This window comes from Aptenodytes patagonicus, chromosome Z (genome assembly GCF_965638725.1).
Source record: "Aptenodytes patagonicus chromosome Z, bAptPat1.pri.cur, whole genome shotgun sequence".
NCBI classification, from domain to species: domain Eukaryota; kingdom Metazoa; phylum Chordata; class Aves; order Sphenisciformes; family Spheniscidae; genus Aptenodytes; species Aptenodytes patagonicus.
Genome location: NC_134982.1, coordinates 12,001,368 through 12,017,050, shown reverse-complemented (window position 1 = coordinate 12,017,050; position 15,683 = coordinate 12,001,368). Strand labels below are relative to the sequence as shown.

Genomic DNA, 15,683 nt, shown 5'->3' with positions numbered 1-15,683 from the left:
TTCCTTACTGGCCTTTCTCAGCAACTGCCTCACCCTAAGGAAACATTTACCGCCTCACTTCTTGTTACAAGAACCTGTTCTATAGGTTTTATGGCTAACATGGCCTTAAGTTACCAAGTAAAGTAAACCTCGCTCCTGTGGCTTTCACTGTCTACAATACTTTCTAAGCTTTGTTTTATTGCTGGGTTTCCTTCCAGTTTCTGCCCGCTGTCCCTTTTATCTGGCTGGAATAGCTATTGGTGCAACCTTCCTTGTGCTTCAAGAGAAGACAAGACTCCTGTGCGGGAGGACAAGGACTAATGGTCCTCACTGTGGGACCGAGAGCTGGAGGACAGCTGTTCTCCTTCTGGCTCTATAAAGAAGACTCAAATCACCGTGTGGCTGCCCATGTATGCCGATTCTCATGTCCCAAAGAGCTGAGCACCACAATGAAGCACAGACAGTCCAAACACTTCTGTTGTTTGCTTGTACACAGGTCAAATTAAATACATGAGGGTGGTAAGACACATTGAGGGAGGACTGTGACTGCAGGCGATAGAAATTACTCTGTCCAGAAAATGTCAGCATGTTGAGAGACAACTGAGCCTAATAGCTGCTGTGCCTGAGCACCCTAGGGCAGGCTCTGGCATTCGGACAGTCTTGGTCCCCCTGGACCACATCCTAGTGCTTAGCAGTGCAACCCCACTATGTTCAGACAAATCTGAGCGTGAGGAAGGGGCCCAGATTTGACCCTTGCAGTGGACTACAGGACCAGCAGAGCTAACTTGCAGGAGCATCATGCATATGTTGATGGGAGGATACCGGGAGACTATGTCCCTTTTTGGCATCTCCAGATGCACCCAGCAGTCTATAGCATGGGATCTGAAGTAATTTATGAGCAAGGTTAGTCCTTTTCATACACCATGATAATGTGGGTTTAATAAACTGAACTTTTGCCAGGACTTACCGGAAATAAGCAGCCCAGGACATCATGTGCAGCCCCGTACAGTTAAGGCAGTGCTTGCATCACCACTTAAAGTCTTTTAGTACCTCACCACCCACTCATCACTTCAAGGCTTGGCTCTTTCTGGACAGTCTTCTAGATTCCCTAAGCCTCAGTCTACACTGCACTCCAGAAATCATGAGCCACAGCTGACTAAAATGAGGGGGTGGATTACTGAAACTCACTGCCAAGTTTTAACAGATTATATTGAGCTGGCTTTTTGGCTGCCCCTATTTTCACACCTAATCAATAGACTCTCATGGAAACCCTCCAGAGCTCTCCTTAATTTTGGTTATTTGCAAATCCTTGGGCAGGCAAGCAGTCAGCTGGGAAGCAGTGACATGCAAAGTCAGCCTTATGAATGGCTTTTCACAGAAATAGGCTCAGAAACAGAAGAGTTACTTGTTGTCTCTATCCTGACATCATTGTGCATCTCCCTCCGGCTTCCCTGACCCACCGCTGCACATAGTCTACATTGCAGTCATTCAATGAAAGATCACAAATCCGTACATAGTGGCAATACCCATCCCAGTTCTCTACTGGCAGGTTCTGTGCAAATCAAATGTGCTTTCCCAGTCTTAAATCACCAGGCTTGATAAGGCATTCGTGCTGCATAGTCCTTTACATATATTAACTACAACGCATTTCATATTCAGGACATGTGCAGCAGCTCTGTACCTAGGAAGTCTCTAACCTGTGTTGGTTAGTTCATGAATGAAAGGTGACCACTGAAAACCATCCAGTTCATGTTGCCAACAGATCAGCCACATTAAGATCTTTAGTCAAAGCTTTTGGCAAGTCAGACTTTCTATCTCATGAGAAATTACAGTGATCTGAAATTTCAAGTTTTTCCAGTTCTTTACCGAGAAAATACTTGTGATGTTCCTAAACAAAACATGATTCAAAGGAGCTCTGAGTAAAACTGGAGGATGAATTTCACCACTAGAATTCAGATATGCAGAAGACAAAAATTCACAAAATTCATTTCAATTATCAGTTGGCAGCTGCAAACGCTTTGGAAGAATGCAGCTTCAGAATCACCTCAAGGAAGAGATGACCCTGCAGCCAGGCAGCACAGGTCTAGCAACTGAGCTAGCCCTCCTCTGCACACAGCATCAGCAAATGGTCCACAAGCTTTGGAAATCAAGTTGCCAAAGGGGCTGCCTGGCACCGTAGCCTGGCAGACCTGGGTCACAGCCAGGCCGTGTCATGATGCTCCTTGGAGTCACAGATTTCATGGCACAGTGTGAACCTAAGTAGGCTGTTAAGGAGCTGGAAATAAAGCTGTCAGGAAGCCAGAAAGGCCAGATTCAAAACCTTCCTGCCAGAGAGGATTTCACTGCAAGAGCTGAGGAACTGACACATTTCCTTTCATGTTTTACTTTAAATGGAGACATGTTTCCAACAGAAAACTCCCCACAGGTTCCTTTATTGAAAGGCCTTGGAGCCTGATCCCACAAACACTTTGACTCACAAATAATTTTCTGGAAGTGTGTAAAGTCACTGTGTTATGCTTTTCCAGCATTAGTTCTCCTTCAACTGCCCATTCGCAGGGTTGACTCCAAAGGTAGAGCTCCCTGTGGTTGACTCAACAGTGAACCGTCTCTGATGGTTCATCTGGCACATGTTTGCCTTGTTTGCAGAGTCATAGCTAGCATGCAGTCACGTCACCCTCTTGAAACAACATTCAAGACATGAAGCAGATGCAGCTACATCTGTGACTACATCTGCATGAAACAACATATGCTGGTTACTTACAGCATATTCAAACTGCAGATTAAAATCCCGGTTGTTTGCTTGAAGTTGTCTCTCTTCCTCTGTAAAGAAGAGGAAACACATCAGACATGCTTGAAGGTAAGCAGAGTCAATACAGATACGAATGAAGTATCAGAAAACACAAGCAGAGCTGCTTAAAAGGTAATGTCACCAGGAATCTGTGCTCTGGGCTAACCGCCCCATGTCAGGGAATTGAAAAGGCTGGTGACAGTGATAGAGCAGCACTGTGGACTGGTACCATAGCACTCTAAGTCCATACTCCAAGTCTCCTCTGCCCACAACCCACTGCAATGCCAGCACTGGTTTTACAGGTTATTCACCTTCTCCTGGGTAAGAATTACCACTTAACTAGTGGTGCTCACTATTCCTGCCCTGCTCCATCTCTTCTCCCTGAAGTCTCTGGGGCTGTTGCCATCAGCCTACCGTTAGCGCCCTTCCTCCAGTACAAGTGCATCTCCTAGCATCATCCCACAGATGGGACATCACCACCATAGCTATCATGAAATCAAAAACTACTGGAAGGGATTTCAAAAGGTCATCATATCTATCCTCTACCTCAAGCCAGGGTCATGCCTGTCACTCCCAATGAATATCCTAGAAAGCTCCGGTGATGGCGGTTCTTCAGACTGCCTATTTCAGAACTGTAGTGTCCTTCCCCTGGGGGAGTTTTTTGCTCATTATCTGACATAAAACTCATTACTTTGATTTAAACAAATTATATCTTCTCCTGGGATGGTCAACAGTGCTCTTCTGCTCCCCCTCAGTTCCTTCTTCTACTTGCCAAGGATGCAGAGCACAGATGAGTTCATTATGTATTGAAGGCTGTTATGCCTTACTGTAGTCTTCTCTTCCCAAGGGTAAGCAACTCCAGTTTCTTCAGTCACTTCTTATGGGTCTGTCTGTCAAAGTAGCATCACTCTTGCTGCTCTCCAGTGGGCTTCCCAGCTAGTTCACCTCATTCTGGACGTACAGTGGCCAAAATGGGCCATAGTTTGCAGCTGAGGCCTTACCAAAGCTGACCGGAGCACAAGGGACACTCTACCAATCTTGTAGACAATGCATATTTGACATGGGAATTCACCTAGAAATAATTTAAAATAATATCCTTATGCACCACCAGCATGTGGCTGACGGTGTTCCAGAATATGATCCATTCTGGCAGATCCTTTCTGGCAGAGCCAATGCCTCATCAGGCAATGCAAATCTTTCATTTGCCCTTGCTGAACTGCATCCAAATTTTTTCAGACTATTTCTCCAACTAGTCAACTCTAATCCTATCTTTCAGTGCACTTGTAGCTCCTGCCAGCGTGGTACCATTCGCAGATTTACTAAGTGTGTTCTTTATTCTGCCAGCCAAGATGTAGAAGAAAATATTGAATACCAGACTCAGAATACATCCCTGATGAATCTCTCAAGTTTCATAATCAGTCATTGATAACTATTGTCAGTGTATTTTTTTTCTGAAAAGTCTGGCACTCACTGTGTGGTGACTTTATCTCAAGCATGTATCTCCAGTTTACTTGTAAAAATGCCATAAGTGACAGTCAAATTACATGACAGTTATCTAAGGCTTTTTCACTAGCCCTCTGGCTACCACTAATACAGAATTAATTTTGGTTTGATGCAGTTTTTCAGGACTGCTGACTGTTAATCATCTCTTCCCCACACACACACTTCTAGTTATTTTGAAGTAGTTTGTTGGATTGTTTCAACCTTTACCCAAGAAGTGAAGCCAATACATCGATAATCACTCAGCTTTTCTTTTTCCCGTTTCAAGATACATGCAATGCTTGCTCTTTTCACAGTCTTCTGAACTTTGCCTGTCTGTGCACCAGAAACTCTCAAAGGCAGCGTTGTTCCAGGCCATGCTCTGCCTTACCTAGCCAACCCATTCCCTCTCTGTTCCAGCCCAAAACCTCTCCCCTTCTCCTCTGTTTCTGGCAACTGTTATTTAGATGTCTGGAAAAAAAACCAAACCCCACCCCCAAACCAGATTTCTTAGCATTATTTGCTAGGCTTTTTTCACTGAGTAGCAGACATAAACTGTCTTTGATCTCTGTCTTACTAGAAGGGTTACAGAACCCCAGAGATCCCAACTCTTACAGAACAACTTTTATTGCCCTTTGCCTATTGTCCTCAGTAGCTTTTTCTCACTTTGAGCCTTTGCCACACGGTTTGCGCTGGATAAAACAAGCTGCTTTGCACCTTCTAGAGGCATCCTTCCTCTGCCTGAAGTGAGTTGACGAGCTTGTGATTTCGCCATTTCACTCACCCTTCTGAGCTTTTCCCTGAAAGATGATAACTTATACCTGTGCCCTTAATATCAACTATATAAGGAAACGACAGCTCTGCTTAATTCTCCTCCAGCCCCGATTCCTTCCCATGAGATCTCAGTTACTAGTTCTTCATATTTACTGAAGATTTCCTTCTTGAAATCCATTTTGAACACTTCGCTATTGTCACTTTTTCCTAAGTATCATACTGTCATTTCATAATCATTCCCGTTTACACTCCCTCCTGCTTTCACAGGACCAGCCAGCTCCTCCCTGTTGGAGGGAATCAGTTCTGGAACAGGCTCCTTTCTAGCTCCAAAAAATTACCCACTTCTGCACCAAAATACTGTGCCAGCTGAACAGGTCACGTTCCCCTATGGTCCTCTCCAACTCTGCCTCTGCATAGCTAGAATTCTTCATTTACCACCATGCCCTGTCTCTCAGAAAACTATTTTTTTTTTTTTTTCCACAAAAGACTGCCCTTCTTAGTTTTCTATGCCTGTGTTCTTTACCCTTGTCGCATTACTCAGAGATCTGCGATTTGTTCATCTCTTTCTTCACGCTGGATCTCAGAGCACATGGACATACAAGGAAAACCTCTGTTACCCTTCCAGAATAAGCTTTATTATTTTCTATTAATATTCCAGCCTCATGAGTTATCCCAGCACGTGTCTATCACACCTATTAAATGATGTGTTAGGACATCTAGTTCTTCCTGTTTATTCACTCTTGCCTTAGCAAGCATCTAAGCTATTCAGTGCATTGAACTGCTATCCTTCCTCCTTTCCTTCCAATAAACCTATAAATAACACAGCATCCCTAATTTTTAAGCCGTTTTTCAGATCTCCATTTTTTTTGTCTCTCTCTGTGGGCTCTTTTCATCAAGCCCTCTAATTACTAATGTAAAGCTATGTTAGCAGGTAAATGTGCTTTTCCCTTTCTTCAGGCACATTTAGCTGTGTCGAGCATTTTCGAATCAGCTCCCATCTGCCCCAACTGGGTGATTCAGACCAACCACAGAGGCTTCATTCAAGACCCTCAAAGTGCTTAATCCTTCACTGCTTTCCTCGGACACGTTTTTCTCATCTTTCACAATGGGGAGAACAATGTACAGAGAGATCAGAGTAAATTGTCTGGTATCCCAGAGGAAAACAGAAGCAGAGCTCAAGAGGTCCAGGCTTGCAGGGCTTCAGCTATTGTGTTATGTGCCCCTTCAGGAATTTTCCTGAGAACAACCAGTATTATCAAAGCAGACGAAAGATAAAGCTATTTGTTAAAAACAGAACTTCCCAACACTCGCACATTTCCTCCCATACAGTAAGTGCTACTCTTATCCCCTCCCCAGGGGCTCCAAGTCTAACCCTGGAATAATGCCACAGAAAAGATAAATGGCTTTAATGTAAACAGAAATAGATGACAAAGCTTGAAAACATACCGGGCTACAGAGGCACGCTCACAGAGCCCGTGCTGCTCCTGGGAAGGGGAACCGGCAGGCAGGGGCAGAGCTGTTTGCATGCACCACGCGCATTATGTGGAGCAGCGCAAGCAAGCCACGGACCTGCGGCGACCCTGAAACGAAAGGCTGAATACTCGCAGGGGACAACATTGTCCATGCTGCTCACAGCCGGCAGGTCTGCCCAGCTGCCTCGCCAGAAGGAGCTATGGAAATGCGTGATGGATGGAGAGGCACAAGGACATCCAGAACTGCTACTCTGGGCTGGAGCCCTTTGGGGATCTATTCCCTTGCCAGCACGTGAGACACAGGGCACATGGCAGAGCCTCAGGGTTACATGGCAGCTTCTGAGAGGCCCTAAAGTCCTCAGTGACTTTCTGTTTTTCATAGGCAGGGCAGCCCTCGAGGGGACTGCACATAGAAACAGAAATCCAAGTGCTGCTAGCAGCAGCTGGACATGCTGTGAGCTCCTTTGCTCTTCCCAGGGCTCACTGGGGGAGTGAGGAGCCATCCCCCTTCCTCAGCCTGCCCCCAGGTTCTGTGTGGCCAGGGAAGAGGCACTTGACACGTGCATTTGAATTCAAGGATCTCAAATGCTCCTGGAAAGAAACCACGCATGTATCTGCTCCAGTAAGGAAAGGAGCCTGGCTTCTCACCGTGGTGAGAGATGCACTCTCCAAGAGGAATGGCTTGCATGTCAGACACACAAATAGCTGCAAACAGCTTAGGGATGGCACAGAAACATGAAGCAGTGGGACGTGAAACAGAACAGCAAGTGAAACTCACTCAAGGCATTGCCCTCCTGTGCCTGATCATATGGTACCTAAGGGCAGGTTTTCTAGGACAACCCATTTCTGAAGGCCCCAGATAGCTATGAACATGGTTCAGAACTGAATGGAAAGTCTCTGGCCTGCCACAGCCATCCATCCCTCTCAGAGGCGGTGACCCTAAAGGCCAAAATACGAGGCTAATCTCTAGTGGCAAGATTTTAATTTTCCTTACTGGATAACAGCCGATACCTTTGGCTAAAGCAAGAACAACCACAACGAACTGCAAAGGGTGCCTCATCCAAAAACATCAGCAAGCAGAACTTTCTGTCCTCTGGATACACCAAAGGAGAACCACCACTGACCACATGCACAGGGCAACACTGGCTCAGTGGTTTTATTTTTACCAACAGAGGACCGAGAGGTCCTACTGCTGTGCCTCCTAAACCAGCAGTTTTCAACTATCATAGACCAGACAACTCTTACTTGTTTCTGGAACTGTTTGTACAGAGATGAAGCCTCTTAGATGATCACAATAAACAAAAAGTTAGGGAAAAGTCAAGCATTACACCAGCTTCACCTGGAAACCACAGCTGCGGGTATTTTGGCTGTAGATCCAAGCACGCATGTCTTATCATGCCCTGCTGATTCTGAAAGCATTGACGAAAAAGGGAGGGGAAACCTGAAGGGCTATCAGATGAGAAGTTTTTCATTTCTTGAAACTTTTTTATATCTCTAAGCAACTCAAACTTTCTGTTTCTGCAAACTGCAGCCACAAATCACTGGAAAGAAGGAATGGGATTTGTGCTCCAAGTTATCATTTCACTGCCATTGAAAACTATTTTAAATTATTCATCAGTGGAAACTCAGTGTACATAAATATGGCTTAGTGCCCAGTTCTTGGTCTAACCACTGAGACCAAGTCACTGGGAAAGTGGCTGTTTTCTCAGGCAGACAGATTTAGGAGCTAAACCACAGAATAACATCTGTATTTAATAAAATTAAACCCATGCCAAAAATCAGCTATAAATGTAACTGGCCAGGCCACCAGCTTTCTCCATTTAGGACTGCTGCACAGGAAAGTCCTGCAAAAGGTTACATTCACGATCTGGTCAGACAGCCTGGAAATTTGTTTCTAGTTTATGCTAAGGAGCATGTGCCAAGAGCAATGCTTCAACTGGCTGTTGGAAAAGTTTTGTAGGTACTAGGTCTTGTGGCTCCAAGAAAGAGGAGGTTAAGATCTGCGTGGTTTTGCCAAGTCATATACAAACTAGGGCCTGATATGATGCGTGAAATGAACACAGACCAATTAGGGGAGTGCCAGCATAACTAAGCCTGACAACAGAATAGAGACAACATAAACTCTGCAAAAATAATGATCTCTACTCCACCCTTTAAACAAGCGACCTCAAGAGCACAAACGCTGCCCTGGACCAGCTACAAGGAGTGGCATCCAGGAGCTGGGCCCCTCTCCCCAGCTTCCCTTGCAGAAGGGAAAGCTATCAACCTTACCAAGTTGTGAAAGCTGTAACACGGTTTTTCTGCTCCCAAGGGCATATACCTGACCTTCCTGAGCCTGTTCTTCAGGCAGCAGTGATTCAGGTCTCCCCCACAACAGGCTATAACTCAGAAGACCTCCACCGGTCACAGCACATTCTTTGCTTCAGATCTCACGATGTGCCTCCTTCCCCTCTGTTCCATCTTCCCCTCTACTTTTGTTGACACTGCAACATGGGCACTTCATCATCACTGTGTGACCCAGCCTTTGGTATCACCTCTCAGCAGTGGCACAAGTGCCACCTCGCATCCAGCACACAGGAGATCACCCATCTCTTCACAGGCAGAGAATCCTAGCCCTTTTTTCTGGTCTTTGCTGGACTGTTACTCTGTGTGCACAACTAACTGAAATCTGCCGTGGTGCGTTGGTACTTCTATCCTCCCCCACAAAAAAGAGAATTACAGTGTCCATTGAAAGGCAACTCCATGGGAGAGCGCAAGTCGTATTCTGTATTAGGCAACTAAAATTGCTGTTCCTACGGAGGTTATTATACAAGCTATTAGCCAAAATCTCCTTTCACCTTAAAGCAACAACTGCTCCTTTTTGCAATCATGAGAGATGAAGGAACCATGCACCAAGTTTCTCAATTTGCAGGCACTGTACCAGGGCAGAGTCCCTACTGTTGGGTTAAAGACAACAGGATTGTATTTTATAGCAGCGATATCATAGGATTTCACATTCACAATACAGCAGTGCCTTGCTGGGATCAGAGGTGCACCGAGCGAACTCTACCCAAAACCAAAGCCAGGGATCTTTACCCAGCAAGCTCCACATTTAATATGGATCACAGGATACGCGGGTGAAGGGAAGAGCCGGGTCTGAGGCTCGCACTGGTTAAATATCTACATTTCACAGCCAGTCTGGGACACAGACAAAAGCCGAACCCTCCTTACCCGTGTGTCAACCTAATGCTGTAACCTGCCTGGTGCTGGCGTGCCAGCTGCTCTGCAGCACGAAACCGAAGCCCATCCCTGCCCTGAACCGCAGCCAGAGCCTGGCAGGGTGCAGCGAGCGTAGCTGGGGCAGGAGGAGCGGTGAGAACCTGGTGGAATGGAAACGGGGAAGGGGAAGGTCACAGCCAAGCCCTGTTCGGAGCAGGAACGTGCCCAGCTGCCTGGCAAACAAAAGTGGTTTTTTATTATTGACTCAAAGGAGGGGCTCTCCAGGGCTCCATGTTACAAAACCGCACATTTTTGACGTGTAGATGCCCCTTCCTTCATGGAGCCTCTCTGGCTGCTGTGGCTGGAGAGAATTTATGCTGGCAATCACATGCATTTTCATCTCTGAAGTGGACTAGCTTGTACTGAGTGTGAGGGATTTAATTTAAGAAAACAACCTGCGGCAAGAGCATTCAGATACACCACCATAAATGGGTTTAGCCCTATTCCCTCCTGCCTGTTCCTCCATTATTAAATAAAGAACTTCTTTATCATGTCTTTTTGCCTCAAAAGAACAAGAATCCTCCTTCCTCCTGAAGAAATGAAATGCAAGAAATACACTTCTGTGGTCATGGATTGTGTCTTTTGTGCCTGGTACTAGGCTCAGCACTAAACAAACACTACACAGCAACTGGAATCTGCCAACACAGGTAAAACATTTCATATGTCCCTGGACCAGGTATTAATACAAAATGAATTTTTTTCCGGTATCACTATCAGAGGGCCCACTTAGGAGATGTACTGACATATCTCCATTTTCATACATCAGATGTAAGGTCTGAAATCAAAAACCTTGAGGGTGAACTGGAGTTATTTCTGCCTGAGGTCCAGTAAATTTTTAATATGAAGATAAAGTTCAATATTAGATCCTGCCCTTTTCTAAAAGCAGTATTTGATATTATCACCATAAGGAGAGAGGAAAGAAGAAAAGAGGTCTCCAAAAGGATGCCTCGGCTTTGCCCAGCGTGTACTACACTTGTGGTCAAACAGCACTCTTGGGACACAGGCCTGGAAGAAGTGCTAGGTAACCTTAAAACAGAAAACATTCCCTTTTAGGTTATTCTGGGAAGGGGCAGAGGCTGCCTCGTCTCTCCCTTCCCCCGTCTCCTGCAATAATACCCGTCCTGGTTTGTCCTTTGCTTCCTCCTCCCGGCGATGTCTCACCCACCTGCCTTGGCTCTGGGCAAGGGGTGGGGACTCACCACGTCTCAGAAATGCCTTGCAACAGATTATTTCTCAAGAAGCATCTACCTCTTTTCATGTTTGTTTTCAGTCCACTTCAAAATGAAAGTATGCATTTTTCAAATGTATTAGCAGTGGAAATTCCGTCTCTTCTTCATTTTGGAAAACTTTAATTTTGAAAATTTTATTTTTTAAAATTTGGTTTAGAATTTTATATCACTTTGTATGCTGTTTTTTGTAATAGTAGTTCACAATATTTTGACCAATATCAGCATGCCAAATGAAGTAGCTGAAATAGTAATTTATTTTTATTTTAAAAACTAGTCTGACAGTGACTGGCTGGCACATATAATTTCCTTTCCTAGAAAACAGTATCTCCTAGACATGCTGGTAATGCCACAGCTTGACACAATTGCACATGTTGTTAATAACGGTGATACACAGTGATAGGAAGTGATGTAAAAATCATAAAAATAAATACAGCTCTGAAACGAACTTTGAGAAGTTTTTCAATTCACAGTTATTTCCCTCATGGGAGATTATGTAAAAATAAATATATTTTTCATACTCAATGTCTGTTGTGGTAAGACATTTCCTATCAGATCTGAACAGGAGTCCAAGAAGGCAGCCAAGCTTTAAGTCTGTAGGGCCAGTCTTGGGCTGCCGCCTTGTCATGGTTTAACTTCAGTCGGCAACTGAGCACCTCACAGCCGCTCGCTTACCCCCCCCCCCCCCCCGCAGTGGGACGGGGGAGAGAATCGGAAGAGTGAAAGTGAGAAAACTCGTGGGTTGAGATAAAAACAGTTTAATAATTGAAATATAAATAAATAAATAAATAATAATAATACACAAAGCAAGTGATGCACAGTACAATTGCTCACCACCCACTGACCGATGCCCAGCCAGTCCCCGAGCAGCGGCCCCCCCCGGCCAGCTTTCCCCAGTTTATGTACTGCGCATGACGTCCCATGGTATGGAATGTCCCTTTGGCCAGTTTGGGTCAGCTGTCCTGGCTGTGCCCCCTCCCAGCTCCTTGTGCACCTCCAGCCTTCTCAGTCGGTAGAGCATGGGAAGCTGAAAAGTCCTTGACTAGTGCAAGCACTGCTCAGCGACAACTGAAACATCGGTGTGTTACCAACATTGTTCTCATCCTAAATCCAAACCACAGCACTGTACCAGCTACCAGGAAGGAAATTAACTCTATCCCAGCCGAAACCAGGACACTTCTCTATAGGGAGCTGCTCACCCCGCCAAGCTCTGCCCGGAGCCTGGCTGCTCAAAAACCAGCTGCCCTGGAGCAGGCTGTCCCTAGCAGGAAGAAGGAAAACCCAATGGAGCTTTCCAAAAGCCCTGGCTCAATTTATATCCTTCCTCTTCCTCTCACAGTGCCCCTAGGCTGGGCTTATGGAAATGAAGCTGCAGCAATGACTGTTATTGCCATTGACTGGAACCACACACCTTGGGATAAGGTTATTTGTGTAGATGAGTTCTCCCTGTTCCCTATTTCTGTTCATTTCATAGATGGTACTTGACCATCCCCATCCTCAAGTTATGAAGCTCCAGTGCTGAGTTAAGCTGCCATGGGATCAAGCCAGTGATCAGAGATATTCCACATTTATCAACTATTGCCAAGGCATGATCCTTATTTCTTCCCACACACTCCACGAATCGAAAGCCTCACCATTCCTCTCTGTTTTGTCAATATTAATTGTAGGTTAAACCTCGGTGTAAAAGATCTCAAGCATCTTTTCCACAGAAACGCTACTGCTGCTTATCTAAGAGATGTACTTCCCCACTTGGGCTTGAAGAGCTTCACTAAAGTTCGGTCATCTAGGAACTGGTTTCCTGCAACAGTTTTTGTATGTCTGACACGGCACCACATGCTACTGCTCTGTGAAGCTGAGTTTTGGTTACAGCCCTGATTCCTTGTAAAGAACATAAAACTATAAAAAACTGACTCTCATCTCCAAGAAATTTAGACCATGTAACCTGTCTTGTTAAGTTATGCTTATCCTGAAAACACTCTCCTAATATTGCCTGCATCTCAGCTCATGTGGAAACAGCCATGTCTTGCTGGGGAGAAACTGCAAAATATTAGTGGTTCTCACTGGGGTAATCCCGATCCCTGTTTCAAGAGCTGATGTTTGAGGTAATCCGTTCTCTCCCATGAAAGTCATACCAAAAGCATGGCTCTTCAGTAAGGTTAACTGCCATCCAGCTTTGTTCCTGGAATGGAAATTTGGTCTTTCCATGAACATTACTGTCCCTCCAAGATGAGTGCATGGGATGTTCCCCGAAGAGCCTCATCTGCTCTCAGGCAGCACAGTCCTACAGCCTTCTCCAAATACAAAGGCTTATAAACTGTTGGATTAAAATAGCACTTCAAACCTGGCATTTACTCCAGTGTAATGTTTGCAAGGAGCAATCATAGCCCTTTCAGCTTTTGGGCTGCAAGGCAAAAGAATTAAAAATAAAAAAGGAGGAAAAGCTCTTTTAGCTTCCTATTACAGAAGCTCCTCATTCCCTTATCACCCCAGCTTCCCTTATCCTTCTCTGAACTTCCTCCAGTTTGAATTCATTGGTTTTGAACTGGTGATCAAAAGCACATAAAATGTGAAAATAAATTATTTTTCCCTATAAAGTATGTTCCTTTATATCTAGAAAGATCTGAGTTTCTTAGGCACTTGGTTGAAGGGGGGGCTGAACACTGCTCTGCTAAAACACAGGTACAGGGCCATGCAAAACACAAAATTTTCCTAATATAGCAACATAATCTTTTTGATAATTAGAATAACTACTGCTGTACAAGTGGGGATGCCCTGGGTGGATGGCGACTCACAGGCAAGCCTGTGCTCCCTCATCTCCAAAGCCAAGACGGAGAAAGAGGCCTCCGGCTGGCAGAGATCCTTCCCCGGGAGCAATCACAACCTCCTTCTCCTGGGACTATCGGAGCAGCAAACGGATGCCCCTGTCTTAAGACTAGGGCTCACAGTCTGCCCCGCACCAGGAAGGGGAAACAGCAGCACAATTGCAAAAATAAACCCCTGGGAAAAAGCTATTCAGTCTTCTGAGCTCAGAGCGGTTGGGAAAAAAATAATTTCATGTCAAAATACAAGTAGGGCACTAATCTCTGCGTTCATCAACTACAGGGAGGAACACCCTGGAAAGGAAAGGCTAGAGACTTTCCCTCTTCCCAGCGTCTGCGGACCTGGATGCCTGAGCAGAGATCGTACCCTGGGCCTGCAGGTGAAGTGATGAAACACAAGACTCAGTTCAGCGACGCTGCTGCAAAGCCTGGTGAAGATGCGCCCTAAGAGGCTGTAGGAAGCTGGCCCACTTTAAGGGTACACTAGTAGCCCTCCTGCTGGACTTCTTCCAAACACTGATCTCCACAGGGATTTCTGCTGCAAAGTGCGGTGAAGATCATGCTGCAGAGGGTGGCTGCTCCCTATCTCCACACCCATTTATTTGGGTGCCACATGGAGCTCACAGGGAGGGAATTATGTAGGCTCTGGTTTCTCCTCCAGAGTTAGTGTTGCCCTCAGGAGCTTTTGGGGTGCTCTCAGGTGCATCTCTGTACTTTGCTCTTCTTCCTACCTCTCATTGAAGGGAAGATCCGGGCCATTGCCATTAACACATTTCATCATCAAAAGTCTGCATCAGACCTTTACACTAACTTGCTTCTAGCGTATTTTAGAAACAGCTTGAAAGAGGGCACTGTGCATTGCTCATCCACCCTCTCCCCCAAAAGATCCTTGTAGAAAAGACACCAAAACCCAGCTCCCCCAAGCCAGTCGTGCCATGACAGAGCACAAACTTTGCAGCCTGTTCTCTTTCAGATGTCCCCCCCGTTCTCTGGCACACAGTCTGCAGCACGCCCCCGAGGTAGTACAAAATGCAGGAAAAGTAAAGAAAGTGTGCCTTCCTCCGCCTGCTCTGCAGGTGTAGGGCATGCTCCCAAGCACGCTCTCAAGGGCTCGCACGTGTGCTGTATTTACATTCCTTAGGTTGTCACCCGTGACAATGGCATTGCCAGACCACACTCACCTTTCAATTTCTTCTTTCCAAATTTCAATCCAAATAGAGACATCCCAAAACTTTATTTTAGTCCAACTCCATGGAACTTCTGCAAGAGAAAAGAGAAGGTAAATCACAGTGGGGGTTTCTAGTCCAGCAGCATGGCACGATGCACCACTCGCATGTAATTCTGTGCCCATAAAGTGGGAGAACCAAACTCCGAAGCACCGTGGCCAACAGCTACAGTTCATCACGTAGCGTGTTTTAAAATGCAAAACAATCTCAGGTTTGCAAGTTGCACTGCGTCAGTGTGGGCTACCTTACCTTGGACATTTTGATCTGTTCATCTGACATGGCACAGCGAAGGGACCGGTGGAGGAGAGACTGAAAAGGACATTCCTACTACCTTGGCCCTACATGAAAAGGAGAAATGCACGCACAAGGCTTGTACTTAAGGTACAGAGGAACTGTGTGACTACCCAGAGCAAGACCAGCCTCCCTGAAGAGGAGGAAGCAGCAGGAAACACTAGTTTCCTGTACATCTGTCTGTGCTCAACATGTGCTGGCTCACGCTGTTGTCCATCTGCTGGTCACCCTCCATGTTTGGGGTGGACTAGCCTGTACGGCTCTGAGTAAAACTTCTCCCCTGCTGGCTGCAAACTTCCTGGCCCAGAAGCCAAAAGCCAGGCGCCAGAAATGCATTTAAGGCACTGAATATATCCTGATGTGCAGAGGAA

General features: G+C 45.7%; 1 protein-coding gene across 3 annotated transcripts in view; it reads right to left on the bottom strand.

The window, feature by feature from the left end:
- The window catches only part of LOC143172350 (phospholipid-transporting ATPase ID-like), a 93,270-nt gene that overhangs the window by 58,341 nt on the left and 19,246 nt on the right, over positions 1-15,683 (bottom strand). For all 3 annotated transcript variants that reach the window (XM_076361680.1, XM_076361681.1, XM_076361679.1), the window contains exons 2-3: positions 14,977-15,055; positions 2,741-2,799 (exon numbers count right to left, since the gene is read on the bottom strand). In XM_076361680.1, the coding sequence (XP_076217795.1) occupies positions 2,741-2,799; positions 14,977-15,019 (102 nt within the window). In that variant the 5' untranslated portion in view covers positions 15,020-15,055. The remainder of the gene's footprint in view (positions 1-2,740; positions 2,800-14,976; positions 15,056-15,683) is intronic.